Source organism: Podarcis muralis, chromosome Z (genome assembly GCF_964188315.1).
Source record: "Podarcis muralis chromosome Z, rPodMur119.hap1.1, whole genome shotgun sequence".
NCBI lineage: Eukaryota > Metazoa > Chordata > Lepidosauria > Squamata > Lacertidae > Podarcis > Podarcis muralis.
In genome coordinates this window covers 3,504,845-3,523,507 of record NC_135673.1, presented here as the reverse complement: position 1 = coordinate 3,523,507, position 18,663 = coordinate 3,504,845, and the positions used below count along the sequence as shown (strand labels likewise).

At 49.3% G+C, this 18,663-nt stretch overlaps 1 protein-coding gene and 1 long non-coding RNA gene across 3 annotated transcripts in view; one reads left to right on the top strand and one right to left on the bottom strand.

Moving 5' to 3' along the window:
- Positions 1–18,663, top strand: part of LOC144326116 (uncharacterized) — a 276,840-nt gene that overhangs the window by 90,286 nt on the left and 167,891 nt on the right. The window lies entirely within an intron of this gene.
- The window catches only part of ABCA2 (ATP binding cassette subfamily A member 2), a 108,093-nt gene continuing 92,260 nt past the window's right edge, over positions 2,831–18,663 (bottom strand). For both annotated transcript variants that reach the window (XM_028715872.2, XM_077922459.1), the window contains exons 41-50: positions 17,034–17,151; positions 15,603–15,781; positions 13,138–13,279; positions 12,266–12,400; positions 11,702–11,805; positions 11,414–11,506; positions 10,674–10,776; positions 9,681–9,818; positions 7,425–7,631; positions 2,831–6,037 (exon numbers count right to left, since the gene is read on the bottom strand). In XM_028715872.2, the coding sequence (XP_028571705.2) occupies positions 6,002–6,037; positions 7,425–7,631; positions 9,681–9,818; positions 10,674–10,776; positions 11,414–11,506; positions 11,702–11,805; positions 12,266–12,400; positions 13,138–13,279; positions 15,603–15,781; positions 17,034–17,151 (1,255 nt within the window). In that variant the 3' untranslated portion in view covers positions 2,831–6,001. The remainder of the gene's footprint in view (positions 6,038–7,424; positions 7,632–9,680; positions 9,819–10,673; positions 10,777–11,413; positions 11,507–11,701; positions 11,806–12,265; positions 12,401–13,137; positions 13,280–15,602; positions 15,782–17,033; positions 17,152–18,663) is intronic.

The following is an 18,663-nucleotide window of genomic DNA, read 5'->3' as shown; positions in this document are numbered from 1 at the left end:
AAATGCATCTCTGGGTTATTTGTGGGGCCTGCCTGGTGCTTTAACATGAGTAGAAGGTGTCCTTTTATTTACAATGCATCTCTGGGTTATTTGTGGGGCATAGGAATCCGTTCATTTTTTTTTTCAAAATATTGCCCGGCCTACCACATGGTCTGAGGGACAGTGGACCGGCCCACGGCTGACCCTGCACCACTTCCCCACCAGGACCACCGAAGAACCAACAACTCAGGGGCTGCCCAGGGTCATGAAGAAAGGAGATAGAAGCCTCGGAGGAAGGGGAAACACAGCAGTTGAGGTCAAGGTGACAGCTGCCCCTCTGCAGCACCAATGTCCAGAACGTGTGGTATTTATTTATTTAAAGTGTCCCCGGATTCATTGCAAAAAATCCTGGTAACCTTAATCTACAATTGTTAGAATTGGCTGTGGGGTTTTAAAAAAGTCATTATTACACCCCCCCCCCCACACACATTGTGAGGAGCTCACGCCACCTCCCTTTTCTGCTAACATCAGGGACCGGCCTCTTGAGCAATGAGGGAGAAGCCTGGCTTTAGAAAGCCACTTCCACGATCACATAGCAGGTGGGGTTGCGGGCTTCAAGCCCCTCCCCACTCTCCCGGGGGCTGGATCCAGCCCCCACTATAGCAGAGGGAATCCCCGGCCGCATCATTACCCCGGGCCAACCAATTGGCTGGCTCTGGGGGCGGGGCCTCGGCTATTTAAACCTGCTGCAGCTGACGCTCCTCCTCTTTCCCTCGCTGCAGCTGACCCGACTTTCTCTCCTGTCCCACCCTCCTTAGGCTAGGTTCTCTGACATTGCTATGAACTCTGGTTGGTCGCTGTCAAGGGGCCTGGTAGGAATTTCCCCAAATGGCAGATTGGCACCAGCCATTTGGTTTTCGCCTCCCTCGTAGCAAACCGTCACAACTCTTTGGTATTGGTGGTTAGGCAATGGTGGGGGTACTGTCCTATTGTTATGCAAATGAAGGGGGGAAGGAGTGCCATCACCTTCCCCAAACAAGGGTAGTCCGGTAAAGGATTCTGGGGGGCGTGGCCTTGTCCTAAGCCTAAGGAGGTGTGGGCCCACGGCAGGGGGGGGAGGTCCTAGTTGACGTGCCTCAGCAGGACTCCTCCCACTGATTAACCCTTCCGGCTTACAAGCCGGTTAGTAGTTAGGACCGATGCCTAAGCCAATACCGCTCAATTCCTGTAATCAATAAAGTTGTGGCCTAATTTGACCCGTTAACCTGAATTATTGTGTCCTGTGTCTTTATTTCCTCGGGGGGAGGCGGGAACTCGCCACGCAAACAGTTCCCCACTAGGGTCATAGAGCAGGGGTCGGCAAGGTTTACCTCGCCTGGGCTGGTTCACTCCCGCAGAGATCGCTCCGTGGGCAGGATCATGTCTGTGCATGTGCAGATGCAATTTCTGGCGCTGTGGAAGCAAGTCCCCGCTCCGCCGGTTTAGCGCAATGCATGGGGACTCACCGAGTGGGCAGCTTGGTTCGGGGGCGGCTTGTGGGCTGTTTAAACAACCCCCGTGGGCCGCTTGTGGTTGCCAGCCCGTCATAGAGCCTGTTCTGCTGACTAGCAACACGCCCACAGCCCTGTTTAGGGAAGCTTTTAATATTTGTTGCATTACTGTATCTTAATGTTTTGTTGGAAGCCACCCAGAATGGCTGGGGAAGTCCAGCCAGATGGGCGGGGTATAAATAATTTATTTATTATTATTATTATTATCCGTCCCTCTGCCTGGACAGCAGAGCACAGCTAGGTCAGGGAGGGAGCCAGCCAGCCACGAGGTGAGAAAGGAGCTCCTTCTATAGGAGAGGAAGGCAGCTCAGTGTGTAGCCTCTCTTGCGGACCTTTCTATGCCAAATGTAGCTGTTTAAATTGCTTTTGAGCAGGCAAACATTTTAGTGATTATTTTGCACTGGCATACAGTGGTACCTCTGGTTACGAACGCTTCTGGTTACGAATGCTTCGGGTTATGAGCTCCGCTAACCCAGAAGTAGCAGCTCCTGGTTGCAAGCTTTCCCCCATGATGCGAACAGAAATTGTGTGTGGAAGATGCGCGCAGTGGGAGCCCCATTAGCAAACGCGCACCTCAGGATAAGAACAGTTTCTGCTTAAGAATGGAGCCCCAGAATGCATTAAGTTTGTAACCAGAGGTACCACTGTACTGTATATCTTGATCACCACGTTGGTGTTTTAGGAGTTGATGGTGTGTGTGTACACACACACACGTGTGTGTTTGTCTCTGTGTGTCTCTCACCCAAAATTGCAGAGGATCATGGGAAACACTGGGACCTCTTTCTCCTCACCCAGCATGCTACTCAAGTGATAAAAGCACTGACTTCAGGGCAACCTCTGCACTGTGCTGAAATGAAGAGAGAATGGAAAAAACTTAAGTAGGGTCATGTGTGTGTTTGTATGTGAGGGAGAGAGAGAAAGTGTGCTTCAGTTCTGGTACTAACAAAAAATTCCTGGGCTAAACGTGTGCTTGCAGGCAACCTGTCCTGCAACTGTCTACCTTTCTGAGCCACTTTATCTTACCAAATTATTATTATTATTTATTAAATTTGTTAACCACCTTTCAGGCGACAATTCCAGGGAGCTTGACAACAGAAAAATATGGAACGAAGATAAAAAATACATAATGAAACAAAAACAACCCAACCCCCCCCCCCATTTAAAAAGCCGTAGAATGTTAATTAATCAGCTGAATGCCGGTTCCAGCTAGCAGACTTCAAGGGTTCTCATGAGAAGCAAAGCATATTCCCGCCAGCCTAAAACCTGCCCATCCCTGCTATAAAGAACGCATCAACCACCAGTTGGTTATTATATTTTTATTAAAACAAACATTATATTCACATTTTGTTTGTCTGGTTTGTTGGGTTTTTTTGTTTTTTGCTTGCAATATACAGGCTCTTGCAAGGCCCTCGCCAACAGCCAGTTCTTCCCATGCAAACCAATTGAAGGGAAGGACTCCAGCCCGGTGAGGCACAGTACATGAAAAGGTGGCACATGTCAAGGGGCTGGGGGAGACTTGAAAGAGAAGATAGCCCAGAGTGTTAAGGCAGAGCACCGGAGAGCAAGAATCACAGGAGCGCAGACCCACCCAGGGCTGGATCCGGAGGAGTCTCTCAGTTCGCCTGCTCCTCATGGATGTGGGTGAAAGTCTCACGTTTTGCTCCAGACTTCCAAGGTGCATTCTTGGCAGAGCTCAAAAACAGAAGTTTCCAGGGATCAGGTTGTTAACCAAAAGCTGCCTGAGCTGTAGCAGCTGAAACTACTCAGGTTTTGGGAACCTGCAATAAAAGCCCCACTTCCCAACTCTCATGCATGCAGTTGGCCCCTTTCCTTGGATCTTCCTTCCCTCCTTAATCTAGCCAAGATTGTGTGTGTACACACACACACACACACACACACTTCCACAAAACCCAACACAAATAAATAAAAACCTTGCACTTGCTCAACATACACTAAAAATAAATTATAAAAATCAATGCCCCAAATCCTCAGATTTTTCAAAATGCAGTTTCTAAATCAACACATCCCATGTGTCAAGTGGCTCAATTTGGCAAATTCTGCTCAGCTGCTTGGGGTGGGGTGGGGTGGGGTGGGGTGTGTAGGATAAGAAGCTGCCTTAAACCAGATCCAACTGTCCATCCATCTTCTCCAGTATTGTCTACCAGACAAAAATGAAAGGGCAGTGAAATGAGACAGATGCACGTGTGTATGCGTGTGAATAATGAGTAAGGAACCAGCAAGCTGTCAGGTACCAAAGGATGGCCATCAGACTCCAACCAGAAAGACAGTGTGTGTGTGTGTGTGTGTGTGTGTGTGTGTGTAAGAGAGTAAAGACTCACCGGGCAGCATTTGGGGGAGGAAATGAAGTGCCTTTATAGTAAAGTCAGTATAGCCCAGTGTGCTCTATTCCAGTGCTCGCCTAAACTATTAATAAAAAGAGTTTTACAGGAAGGTGTCTTATGCCATGTTATCCCTCTAGCCTAGTACTTACTCTGACCAGAAGCCCTTCAGGGTTTCAGGAACAGATGGAGCTTTCCCATCCCCTGATGTTACCTGAACCTATTTATATATATCAATCTAGAGATTTTGCTAAGGCGTCGTCTACCTGTCTTTTTTTGCTAAGGCATCTACATGTTAAAAAGACTTACCAGGTAAACTGCCAGCTGTAATAAGAGACTTTTCAGTGTTGGCCCCAGAGCAGTGGAACTCTGCCCCTTTGGGGATGCAGCAGGCCTCATTCCTTGCCATGTTCAAGAGGGCTTTGAAGCCCACTTTCAGTCTTCAAAGTCCACTTAAACATGGCGAGGGATGAGGTGGAAAATATTCCCTGCATAATTATTTGCTATTTCAACCCTCTTTGGTATGGTCAACCGCTATTCCAAGCCAAAATTTTAATTAAAGGGAACCTCGCACTCCCTCTGCAGGCAGGATGCGGTGATGGTTCACTGGGCATGAAGAATTCACGGAGGAGACAGGAGACAATAGCTATGAGACGTGGCGGTTCAACCAAGCCCCCATGGTTGGGGCAGTCTATTTCAAATGTACCCTTGCCTGTGAACTTCCCTGGGGCATCAGGCCAGAAATGATTGACTACAAGAAGCTGGCCAAGATTAAAAGGCCCACACTACCGGAGAGCTGGTGTGTGTGTGTGTGTGTGTGTGTGTGTGTGTGTGTGTGTGTGTGATTGGTTACTCAGAGAATATGCAGCACTCAGCTGCCTGGACTGCAATCCTTCAAAGGCAAACTCCAACTGATAAGTCGTGACTGTGAGAGAGGCCAGACCTGGGAGGACAGCCAGCAGCAACTCTTCCTAAACTTGCTGGTCCAACACTTCCTGCATTCTGTGCTCTATTGCCACAATGAGTGTGTAGCTCAGGTTCAGCTCAAGAGTACGTTCACTAGAGGACTCCCTACAAACCCCAAGACAAAACTGCAGGCAGAGGGGGCGTTTCCAGCAAAGGACCCAGGGCCCAAGTTCAGCTGAGAAGAAGCCCTCTCTCCGCACCCCCAGCACTCAACTATGCAAAGCTCCACACTGGAGGTTTCTGCGCCTTTGAAAGCTTTAGGTGGTTTTCAGCCAGGAGGAGTAGCAGTATTAGTTGGGTGCTTCGGGCGGGTGGGTGTTGCAGAGAGCAGCACGGCAGGATCATCCATTTTGTAAAAAAACCCAGAAGAATCCAGGCCTAAGTTAGAGTGAGCAGAGACAGAGGGAATGTGTGATCCCGTGCACACACGCCCTTGATTCAACAGCATTTGCCAGATCTGTCAGAAGCAAGTGGTGCCACCAATCCCTTTTTTTGTCCCACGTTAAGTGACAAAGTAAGAAAGAGGGGGAAGGAGGGTCTTCTCTACAAATAAGCCCTGCGAAAAAGCAGCCCTCACAGTCCACCCAAACAGCCCTCATATTTGGAGTGCCATTCTGATGAAACTTCTCCTCTCAACAGCTAGCCCTCTTCGCAAAACATCCTTCAGAGATGCCAGAGGCAAGTTGTTTAATTAGCTGGCTGCTTCAGAGTCAGGAAACACCCCTCCATTAACGACACCACCACCCCCCCCCGCCAAAAAAACCACACCAGAGTTCTGTCCCAATTGACAACTTCTGGGCTCAGGGGGTCTCCATCTCCTCTCCTGCTTCTGGAAAAACGCTCCCTTACGCAAGCCCTCCTGCTCTCCTTGCAGACACAACTCAGGCAGTGTGTCTTCCCACCCCCAACAACTGGGCCAGTTCCTTTTCTGCAGGTCTTGCCAGCCGCCAACACGGAACCGCCCAGAGCAAGTTGCCCAGATCAGATGCTTGTGAGGTGGGCCCCCTCACCACCTGCCTCTTGCAGTTGTTGACTACCGCTAGACAGAGGTTCGATGGAGGTTGTGGGGGAGGGCCAAGGAAGGTAGATGTCAAGGAGGGGGTGGGGGGAGGCGGAGTCCATGGTGGTTCCAAAAGCCGAGGGAGGGGGTTGCATCTTCTCCACTCCTCAGCAGAGCGTGTCGGTGTTGAAGGAGAGCTGAGCCTGCAGGGAGACAAGGAAGATACGCAAAAATAGTACGGTATGATTTGGGACATGGCACTTTCTGCAAGAACTGGTGCAAAACCCTGGGCTAGAGGGAGGGGGGGGAAAAAGAAAAACACAAGGGGCATCTATGGCTGACATGTGGCCATTTATCCACCAGATGCTGCAGTCCAAGTGTCTTGCCAGGTAAGAATCACAGGACCAACGGCAGCTGCCACATTCCATAAGAGATGGCTGCATTAATGCCTTCCTTTAATTCAGTGGCAGGAGAGGATGCCAAGTGTGGTGGAAGATTCAAGGAGGATGGCGGTGTTGGTAGCAGAGGCTGCTGCCTCCTCTTCTTCTTCATCTCTCTTCTTCCCTCCTCTCTCCTCCCCTGCCAACATGGAAAGAGCGAGCAGAAATGAAAGGGAAGTGATGCTCATGCTCACCCAGCTGCTCGCAGCAGCATAGCAGCACATCCAAGGGGAGAGTGCGCATTGCAGGGCAGCTGAAGGAAAACGGCACAACCTGTTGACTGAGAGCAGCTACTACAAGCCCAAACAAGGAGCACCTTTTTCTTGCTGCTGCCGCCTCAGGCTCCTGTTTTTTGCAACCCTCCTTTTAGCCACAGTTGCATGTTGGCTCTCCCCACCCTCCATCCACATTATTGTAAGATTTGGGGGTGGGGGAGCTGGCACTGCATACCATTGAGTAGCATCAGAAAAAAGCATTGAGTAGAGTATAACATCATGCTGTCAATATGAAAGATGACAAAAAAGAGAGGCTTATTTGTGTTGATGAGGAGATGAGACTTTATCTCAAATTAGACCTAATAAAAATGAGATTACCCAGCCAAAGCAAGCTCACACCTCTCACTCGGTCTGTAAAAAGGTAAAGGGACCCCTGACCATTAGGTCCAGTCATGACCGACTCTTTATTGGCCGAGGGAGCCGGTGTACAGCTTCCGGGTCATGTGGCCAGAAGAGCAGTGCATGGAAACACCGTTTACCTTCCTGCCGGAGTGGTACCTATTTATCTACTTGCACTTGGACGTGCTTTTGAACTGCTAGGTTGGCAGGAGCAGGGACTGAGCAACAGGAGCTCACCCTGTTGCGGGGATTCGAACCGCCGACCTTCTGATCGGCAAGCCCTAGGCTCTGTGGTTTAACCCACAGCACCACCCGCGTCCCACTCAGACTGTAGACACCAGCAAATTAGGGACTCTCTCATCAGTACCTATACGGGGGGGGGGGGGGGGGGAGAGAGAGAATGATGCTTTATCTTTTTCCTCTTTCTAATACGTAACTTGAAGTGCAATTCCTTTCTTCTTGCAACTGTAAACTTCAAATAAGAATAAATAAAAAAGAAAATAGTATCATGGCTGCCTTGAGAGCAGTCCTCTCACCCGCTCCTCTTCAAAGCTGATCAGGCCCTCGTCATCTGTTTCCAAGTCCTCAGGCTCCTCCACCACTAGGGCCCGCAGCTCAGTTGGGGCTGCACGGGGCCGCAGAAGGTTCAGCAAGCGCTGGAGTGGCGATTCCATTGAACATGCCGGGCTGCTCTCCTGCTGCTCTAGGTTGTCACTCTGCTTCTTAGCGAAGTTCACAAACACCTGCAGATGGGGAGGAGGAGAAGAGCAAAGTGATAGTCTTACTCCATATATATGATTCAGGTAGCCGTGTTGGTCTGACGCAGTTGGAAAAATTAAAGAATTGTCCAGTAGCACCTTAGAGACCAACTAAGTTTGCTCTGGGTATAAGAAGAAGTGAAAGCACACAAAAGCTTATACCCAGAACAAACTTAGTTGGTCTCTAAGATGCTACTGGACAATTTTTAACCCCACCCCCCCAATATATGAGACTGCCTTACCCTGTATATGCCCACTCAATCGCTTCGATATGTGCTAGTTACAAGTGACACATAATTCTTGTTCCACACTTGGAAGAAATGGGGCTTTTAGTGAGGCAGCACCTGCACTTAGGAACTCTGTGCTTATTGACATCAGGCTGGTACCTTCTCGGTAGTCCTTTCAGCACCAGCTAAAAACATTTTTGTTTGCTCCCCAGACACGTAGAATGTTTACATTATCGGTGATATTAATTATTATTTGAATATTTTATATTTTTACTGATTTTTTTGTTTTGTTTTGCTCTTTTTCTTTGTAAACTGCTTTGATGGTTTTTTGTTTCGTTTTGTCTTTTACAACAAAGAGGCCAAGGAGTCAATTGCCTGACCCCCACCCACTTATCTCTGGAATTTTGGATAGAGGTCACCTCCACTCCTGTTCCCCAAAAGACCTTTAACCAGAAATTCCAGGGATGTAAGAAGTGCGAACTGGTCATGGCAGAGAACTCATTGAGAAGGCCAACTCAGTGCACTCACTTCTCTGAGAAAGGCAAATTCCATGCTAGCGTATTATTAGCAAAGGGATTGAAAATACAAATGCCTGCATTGCAATGCCCCTATACGTACATCTCTGGTGTGCAGCTGGATCACCTGCCCTAAGAGGAAAAGATAATGAGTCTGGACCTATTTAGCTTAGGGGAAAAAGGGAGAGTGCAATTGCAGAAGTCTGCAACATGATGAATGGGACAGAGTGAAGTTTTTCTCCCTCTCTCCTAACAAGAGAACCCAAGCCTCCGCTCTGCATGAAATGGATTGGCAAGGATATTCAGGAGAGAGACAACAGCCACTTTCATTTAATGAAGACAGCCTTTTGGGACCCTGATATGGCAAATGGTCCTAGTATGGCTTGGGACCCCACATTAAAAAGGTAAAGGTACCCCTGCCCGTACGGGCCAGTCGTGTCCGACTCTAGGGTTGTGCACCCATCTCATTTAAGAGGCCGGGGGTCAGCGCTGTCTGCAGACACTTCCGGGTCACATGGCCAGCGTGACAAGCTGCATCTGGCGAGCCAGCGCAGCACACGGAAACGCCGTTTACCTTCCCACTAGTAAGCGGTCCCTATTTATCTACTTGCACCCGGGAGTGCTTTCGAACTGCTAGGTTGGCAGGCGCTGGGACCGAGCAACGGGAGCGCACCCCGCCGCGGGGATTCGAACCGCCGACCTGATGATCAGCAAGTCCTAGGCGCTGAGGCTTTTACCCACAGCGCCACCCACATTAGGCACCTTCTGAAAATCACCTCTCCTCACCCCTGCCTCTAATTGCTATTTGCCTCAAAGGTGCTGCTGTTATTTTTAAGAAACCAGTTTTTCATATTATGTCCCACAATACCCCTAGAAGAGATTGTCACGCAGTGCATAATGAATATATGAAATTTGCTGCCAAGAAGTACGATGTATCACAAGGAGTTGCTTTCTATCGGGACAGCTGTCTGTCCACCTGGCTGTGACTCTCTGGGTCACTGGTCTTCCCCATCCCCGGCCAGCTTAGAAACCATGGACTGAAACTGGACCTTCTGAATGCAAAGCAGCTGCTCTTCCACTGAGAGGTGTGGAAATAGTCAACTGGCTTAGGTGGCTTCATAGAAGAAGTCAAGGGAGGAGGCCTTATTGATGGCTATTAAGAATGAGAGGTAAACAGAACCTCGATGGCATAACCACTTAATATCAGCCCCTTGGTTCCCCATAGCCGGGCGCTCTTGATGGCTCCACCCTCAAGAGGTCAGGGAATGGTCCTGAGAGGCTCCAGCACTCACATTGTCCAGTGTGGTCTGACTGACGGAATAATCCTCAATGCCCAAGATGTCCACCACTTGCTCCATCTTGCTGAAGACCTGAGCCAGCGAGATCTGCTCTGACTTCAGCTGGTACTGCACCTTTGTGTGGTGCCTCTCCTTGGAAAACAGAGACAAAACATCAGCACAGCACCAGAATGGCATCTCCCTTTTTCGCACCCCATTCCCTTCCAAATCTGTCTCCTGGTGGACTTTAATACCCAGTGCTATGTCCGCATGAGTGAATGCAAGATGCCTTGAGTAGCTCAGAAGAGTTTGCATGATGCCTAGACTCCTCACATTTTTCATCTGGCACCAAGATTGTGGGCAGGGCAGTCAGGTAGGGGCTCTGCTGAATCTCCCTCTGAACATCATTTCATTACAGTTCCCTTTTCAATGCCACACAAACTTCTTCAGGCTCTTTTTATGTTCTCTTACTGGCAGTTTAGGTGTAGAGTCGTGGTTCCCAATGTGGGGCACACCCCCCATAGGGGGCAATTTGATTTTTAAGGGGGGCAATTCGAGAATGAGTTATTAACAGTTAATGGCCTTTTAGGCTTCCTCCAAGTGAATAGGAGTTCACTTTTTGAATAGTAACAATCTCATGTCACGAGGGGCGGGGAGGGAATCAGGATTTTAGAGAAGCATTGCCAAAAAAAGGTTGGGAAAGGTGTAGGGGAAACTAGGAACTTCCCTTACTGAATTCAGTAGCAGTTATTGGTTGCAAGGTAGCAACTTCCGCAGGTGAGGTTGCCTCTTTGCACGTTCAATCAACCAATGTTATTGAATTCATTATCTTGTTATTATTGACCTCCAATAAGTAGACCTCCTAATTTCCCCTACACAGGAACAGAGACATGAAATCCCCCTTTAAAGAGAACTCTGTCATCTGCTCCCTCCCCCACAGAGGCAGCCAGGAGCCAAGCTTGCAGGAAGCAGGGCCCCTGGGCATTCTCACGCTGGGAGGAGCCTAACCTTGAGGACAGCCTCTGGGAAGTTCCTGTTGAAGAACCGCACTACCTCCTTGACATTCAGGCTGGATTTGGTCCGCACCGTGATCATGTAGCCGTCTCCAAACCTAGAGGAACAGAGGGATCAGGAAACCAACCATGCCACTCATTTCTCTTTCTTCATACGCCCCTCGCCAGCAAAAGTTAGCCCTGGTTTCTCACACCTTGGCTTGCAACCATGACGCACCTTCACAAGCAAGTTTCAAAGTGATGTTTAGTGCAGCGGAAACTTACGGCACCGCTTCCTGTCAGGCCCCGGGGCAAGGCAGGGCCTGATCCAGACCCTTTTCAGGTCAGGTACCCATGGAAGCAGGGCCTCCTGGCTAGGCCAGATCCAGCACCTCTGGGAAGCTGCCATGACCTCCTATGAACAGGACCAGGTGGCTGCATCCAGCCTTCCTTCAATTTTCCACAATGCCCTTCTGCTCTACCTCTGGGGCAGTGTGGGAAGTCATGAGAGAGACTGGTCGCAGATGCCCCATGCAGTTGAAGAAACTGCCTCCATAGGCAGGGAAGCCTGATGACAGAGGAAGGGGAGTCGCTTTAGCCAGGACCCCTTCAACTACAGAGCTGGTCCTGTCGCGTGGGATCTGCATCCACAGCCAGCCTCACAGCAACCAGCCCAGTTCTCACGCGGATGAGCAGGAGTTGGAAGAGTGTCCCTTTGATGAACCCTTCGGCGCCCCTTGACCTTTTCCCGCTCACCTGTTCTTTAGGTGCTGGATGCTGCCCAGGCACTTCAGGCGCCCGTTCACCATGATTGCCAAGCGTGTGCAGAGGGCCTCACACTCTTCCATGCTGAGGGAGACAAGGAGAGGGCCTCAGCACAAAGCCAGCCTGGATGGGTAGATCACTCTGGGTCTGAGTTGCCCACATGATCTTCTCCCAATACAAGCCCTTACTCCAGCGAACCATCCGTTGCCTCAGTTCATGCCCCGCCCCCTTGCCCTGGGTCTCATGAAGCAGAAAAAGGCACCCCAAGGCCCCGCCAACCTGTGTGATGTCAAAACCACCGAGCGGCCTGTCTTGATGATGTCCAAGATAAGGTTCCACAGGAAACGCCTGGCCTTTGGATCCATGCCAGTGGTTGGTTCATCCTGCCAGGAAAAGGGGGCAAATGGCAGAATTAGCTGCCCTCAGGGGCACCCTTAAGCCTTACCGTCATTTGGGTTGGCTCCATGCAAGCCTATTGTCAGTTGCCATGGATTCTGAATATAAATCATCAAAGGAAGGAGGGACCCAGGAAACTCAATTTAACTTAACACACATTTCTTGCAATTTACATGGTCATCTTTTGTGGTTGGAGACTTGGTTTGGCTTCTTTGCCAGGGTTCTGTTGCTAGGTGCTGCTAGAGGACTATAGGCTGATACACACACACACACACACACACACACACACACACACACAGAGAGAGAGAGAGAGAGAGAGAGAGAGAGAGAGAGAGAGACAGCACTAGCACAATAGCGGCACCTAGGGACAGAAAAAAGCATTACACAGTACTGAAGCTGTGGTTGCTCTTGAGTGCCACGCACCCTAACCCCACCTCCTCTCCTCACCAGGAAAATGAACGCTGGGTAGCCAATCAGGGCAATGGCTGTAGATAGCTTCCTCTTGTTGCCGCCACTGTAGGTGCTGGCAGGTTTGTTAGCATATTTGGCCAACTCCAGCTTCTTTAGTGCCCACTTCACAACCTGAGAAGGCAAAGAGGAAATTGCTTGTACACAGCTGGTACCCCAATGAGAAGGTAACCCCATGAGAAGAGCCCTGCTGGATCAGACCAAAGGTTCACCTAAACCAGCAGCCAGGTGCCTCCAGGCAGCCCCCTCAGCAGGGCAACGAGGCAATGGCCCTCCCAGGCTCCTCCTCCTCAGCAACTGATGCTAAAAGAGACGCACTGTATTTGGGCATGGAGGCTTCATTCTTAGCTACCCTAAGAATATCAGAATCATCCTGCAGGATTTGGTGGAAGCACCCGCGTGGCCCAGCATCCTGTTGGCCAGCCATAAGCTTCCTAGGCAAGGCGTGAACGCCGGTTCCCACCACCCCACACTCCGCCACCAACAACTGATGGTCAGGGCCATGACGACAGCCATTAGCAAACCTCTCACCCCTTCTGTAAATCCCCCCAACACTCTTTTAAAGCCATCTGCACCAGTGGCCGCCACCACATCTTGTGGCTATGAGTTCCACAAGTTAATTATGCATTGTACGAAGAGGCAGCAGCTCCTTGTTTGCCCCGAATCTACTGCTGCTCAAAGCTGTGATGCACAGCTTAGCCATTGCCCCAGCCATTAGCAGTCCAGGCTGACCAGCAAACCAGCCACCTGGTAGAGGTCCATGGGAAAGAAGAGGCCAGAGTCACCCCGGCCTTTTTCCTCTCCGCTACTGCCCCCAGAGGAAGCAGCCCCTCCACAACACGCTTGCTCACCCGCTCCTCATCCTTCCATGGGATGCCGCGCAGTCGGGTGTACAGCTCCAGGTGCTCTTGCGCCGTCAACTCATCAAAGAGAGCATCAAACTGTGGGCAGTAGCCCAAGCTCTGCTGCACCTGGAGAATGTCCTTCAAGATGCTACAGAGACAGAGAGGAACAATGGGACAAAGCAAAGAAGTCAGTTCCTCTGAGGAGCCCTGATGTCAGGAGTGAGCCAGCAGTAAATCGTACCAAGTGAGTGGAGTCAACTCTTTATTAGAAAGACACAGGAGTGTCAGGCCTAATGCGCGTAGGAACTCTTCAATACGTCTTGCCCCTATGAAGCAGTTGCAGAGACTGAAGTCCCCTGCTCTCCAGGGCTCTGCCCAAGTTATCTGATACCCCACCTGTGTGCCTGTCCTTGCCCCTCCCACGTCATACCTCTTCTGGTTCTGGGAGACCCAGTGGGGAGAGGGCCTTGTTGCAGGATGATGGGGAGACACTTGCACCTCTCCACCAGCTGGACTAATCTCTGCCTCTTGCCCTCCCTGCTCTTCTGCATCAGCTTCTGATTCTGGACTTTTCTCTGACACAGACTCTCTCTGCTCACTAGGCTCTGTTACCTCTTCAGTTTCTGACATCTCCTCCTTTCGGTCTTCTCCCTCTGACCACTCATCATCATCCCATCACCAATCCCCGGGCTCTGAGCCTTTTCCCCCCTGAGAGTTTTTCTGCTGGTTCCTCTCACCATTCCACTGCGCTCAGCCAGTCCTTGACACCCAATTATTGCTATCATTTAATGTATTTATTTCCCACATGTCCAAGTTGTTGCTGTTAACGGCGATTATATCCCACCTTCTTCCCTCCAAGGTGGCACAAACTTTATCCTCACAACACCCCTGTGAGGTAGGCTGAGAGGCAGTGTGACCAGCCCAAGGTCACCCAGTAAGCTTCATAGCAGAGTGGGAATTTGAACCCTGGTCTTCCAGGCCCTAGTCTGGCACTCTATCCACTTTTAAAACAATGTAATAAAACACAAAGTAATAAAAACAAACTAGTTAAAAACAATAACTAAAATATGCCAGAACATATTTAGAATCAGCAACTAGTTGTAACTTCATAGGAAGTCAAGTTTGTTTCAACTGACAAAACAGTCTCCCAGATTTTTCTTGTTTTTAATCACTCCAAGAGGGCTGGAATGTGTGAGGGCCCAGCAATAAAAATGCTTGCAATTGCAAATACAGTCATACCTCGGGTTACAGATGCTTCAGGTTGCATGTTTTTGGGTTACGGACGCACTGAAACCCGGAAGTACTGGAACAGGTTACTTCTGGGTTTTGGCGCTCGCGCATGTGCAGAAGTGCTAAATTGCACTTTGCGCATAAGTGCCGAATCGCAACCCGCGCATGCACAGACACGGCACTGCGGGTTCCCCGCACATTCCCAACCCGAGCGTCCACTGTAAAGGGTTTATCAATACGAGTCTGTTGTTGTTTAGTCGTTTAGTCGTGTCCGACTCTTCGTGACCCCATGGACCAGAGCACACCAGGCACCTCTGTCCTCCACTACCTCCCGCAGTTTGGTCAACCTCATGCTGGTAACCTCGAAAACACTATCCAACCATCTCGTCCTCTGTCGCCCCCTTCTCCTTGTGCCCTCCATCTTTCCCAGCATCAGTGTCTTCTCCAGGGAGTCTTCTCTTCTCATGAGGTGGCCAAAGTACTGGAGCCTCAGCTTCACGATCTGTCCTTCCAGTGAGCACTCAGGTCTGATTTCCTTAAGAATGGATGCATTTGATCTTCTTGCCATCCATGGGACTCTCAAGAGTCTTCTCCAGCACCATAATTCAAAAGCATCAATTCTTCGGCGATCAGCCTTCTTTATGGTCCAGCTCTCACTTCCATACATCACTACTGGGAAGACCATGGCTTTAACTATACGGACCTTTGTTGGCAAGGTGACATCTCTACTTCTCAAGATGCTGTCTAGGCCTGTCATTGCCCTTCTCCCAAGAAGCAGGCGTCTTTTAATTTCGTGGCTGCTGTCACCATACGAGTCTACCAACCCCTTTAAGTATCCCAAGGTGTCAAAGGAAACATCATATCCCGTCATTTATTGAATTTCATGTAGGCTATCCTTCCAAAACACCTGCACATGCTGTCCTCCAGAACAGATGCAGGAAGTCTGCCTTAACTGAACTGAACCTCAGCATTTATTAGTACAAGCTGGGCATATCTTACCTAATCTATTTGGATGAGATGCAACTTACAGGCTGCTCTGAGCAAGTTTTTCTTTTCTTTCCACAAGAGAAGTGCTTGTTAACCTCTTGGGAATGTTCACACAAGTGTACATGAACAGGTCAGGCTTGCACAGAACCAACTGCGACTTTTTGCTTGGCTCTTACAACAGAACAGGAGGCACAGCAACCTTGAGCCAGAACTGAGCGCCACCTACCCCCCAACCGCCTGCCCCATGGACGCACCTGTGTCCATTGATGAAGGCCTCGCCACCAGTTGTGCTCTCGTCCCCTGTGAGCATTTTGAAGGTGGTCGTCTTCCCGGCCCCATTGACGCCCAGCAAGCCAAAACACTCTCCTGGGCGGACGCCCACACACAGTCGGTCCACGGCCAGGATGCGTCCAATCTTGCGGGATTTGTACACCTGGAACCCGGTGAAGGAGTGAAGTCATCAGTGAAGGTGTTGCACCCTCAATGTGCAACCTGGTGTACTATTAGCAGGGCTTGCAGCAAACTGGCAAAATGGCCTGTTTTTCCTAGCTGGCAACCATAGGAGGGGAGAGTGCTCTTGAGCTCAAATCCTGCTTGCTGGTTTCCCACAGGCACCTGGCTGGCTACTGCAAGGTCAGGATGCTCGACTAGATGGGCCATTCACCTGATCCAGCAGCAGCTCTCCTTCCTGGATTTTGAACTTGTAGAGTCACACAAATTACTATCATCATCATCATCATCATCATCATCTTATATCTGTATACCTTTAAAGACCTTTAAAGCGCTATGCGGCCTAGGACCCACGTACCTACGGGACCGCCTCTCCTGGTATGCCCCGCAGAGGACCTTAAGGTCTACAGATGACAACACTTTGGAGGTCCCAAGTCGCAAGGTGGTTAGATTGGTCTCAACTAGGGCCAGGGCCATTTCAGTACTGGCCCCGACTTGGTGGAACGCTCTGTCACAAGAGACTAGGGCCCTGCAGGACTTGACATCTTTCCGCAGGGCCTGCAAGACAGAGCTGTTCCGTCTGGCCTTTGGTTTGGACTCAGTCTGACCCTTATTTTTCCCTCCCTTTATGGTTTTGATCTATGGGCTACTATTAAAATGAGGCTGCATTTTAAATTGCATTTTAACCTGTATTTTAAATTGGTCCCTCCCACTATGCTTTTACTGTGATTTTATTGGTGTTAGCCGCCCTGAGCCCGGTTCTGGCCAGGGAGGGCGGGGTATAAATAAAATTTATTATTATTATTATTATTATTATTATTATTATTATTATTATTATTATACCACCCTTCATCCAAAGATCATGAGTCGGTTCACAACAACTCAAAACTCTCTCCTCCGGTTGTTTTCCAATCACAGTGGCAGAGCATAGCCATCATGGCTAACAGCCACCGATAGCTTTTTCCTCTGTGAATTTGCCTAATCCTCTTTTAAAGCCATTCAGGTTGGTGACCATCACTGCTTCCTGTGGAAGTGAGTTCCACAGTTTAACTCTGTGCTGTGTGAAGAAGGGCTTCATTTTACTTGTCCTGAATATCCCAGCAGTCATTGTTTGCTGCTTGTGGAATTTGATCCCTTCGTGTTACGGCAACTCCTGCCCAATTAAATCCCTCTCTGATCCTAGAAGCCAATCCTCGCCACAGCCCTGACAAGATTGGCGGAAAGGCATCCCCTACCTTGGTGAGGTTCTCGATCTTCAGCATGTCGTTGTCAGCATCTCCCCGCAAGACTCGATGGCGCTCGTTTGCTACATCCACATCATCCTCAACAGGTTTGCTTGACACAGGAAGGCGTCTGGATCAGAGGAAAGGGAACAGGGTGTGCAGTGAGGCTCAGGGTGCAGAAACTGAGTAGAACTGTTAATAAGGCTCTTCTCATTGACCAAATCTGTGGGTACGTCAGTTGCCGAGACCACATAACACCAGTCTTGAAAGACCTACACTGGCTCCCAGTACGTTTCCGAGCACAATTCAAAGTGTTGGTGTTGACCTTGAAAGCCCTAAACGGTCTCGGTCCAGTATACCTGAAGGAGCGTCTCCACCCCCATCTATCTGCCTGGACACTGAGGTCCAGCACCAAGGGCCTTCTGGCAGTTCCCTCCCTGCGAGAAGCAAAGCTACAGGGAACCAGGCAGAGGGCCTTCTCAGTAGTGGCGCCTGCCCTGTGGAACACCCTCCCACCAGATGTCAAAGAGAACAACTACCAGACTTTTAGAAGACATCTGAAGACAGCCCTGTTTAGGGAAGCTTTTAACTGTATTTTAATATTCTGTTGGAAGCTGCCCAGAGTGGCTGGGGAAACCCAGCCAGATTGGGGGTGTGTGTTATAAATAATAAATTATTATTATTATTATTATTATTATTATTATTATTATTATTATTGCCAGTAACAGTGAATCGGGTATGTGTGTGTCCAGATGAGTATGACTTAGGAGAGGGTTCAGCTTCTTGCACCCTTATCTAGACAATTACCATATGCACTTATCCTAATATAGACATTTTCACCTGCACTTTGTGTAGGCCTTTCAGGTTAGAGAACTACACCACACAGATTTCAGAAGGGCAAATTTCAAAGGACAGCTTCATGTATTGGCTTGGGGAATAGAAATTTGATAGGGTCACATAAAAATGCAAAACTAATTAATTGATTCTATTTATATCCCATCTTTTTCTCCAAGCAGCTCAAGGCAGTGAACATGGTTCTCCCTATTCCCATTTTATCATCACAACAACCCTGTGAGGTAGCTTCGGCTGAGAGGCAGTGGCTGGCTCAAACTCACCCATTGAACTTCATGGCTGAGTGGGAACTAGAACCGCTGTTGCCCGGATTCTAGTCCAACACTCTAACACATTGTTTCTCAAATTTGGGTCCCCAGCTGTTGTCGGACTACACATCCCATCACCTCTAGCTGGCAGGACCCTGCTCTAACTATTATGTCACATAAGTGTTGGGGTGAGTGTCATCCAATTATTCCCAGAAACAAGAAGTTACAGCAAGTTTGTGAAAATTCCAGAAGCTGCCAGAATGCTGAACTGTTTACTGCAGGTGTCAAAGTCAACGTTGTGAAAACTGTTCTTACACAGGCGCAGCTCCTAGACTGGACTGAGATATTAATCTCATCCTGTCTCTTGAACGGGAAGGATATAAGAGAGGCAGGGGAGGGCCTTGAAGCTCTCTAGGGTAACACCTGCAACTTTAAAGAGGACCTCTACAGGGGCTCCGGTAGAAGTTTGCATTTAACCATTGTGCTTAAAAACTGACAGTAAAAGGATTGCTGTCTGTAATGGAATTATTGCTCCATGACTG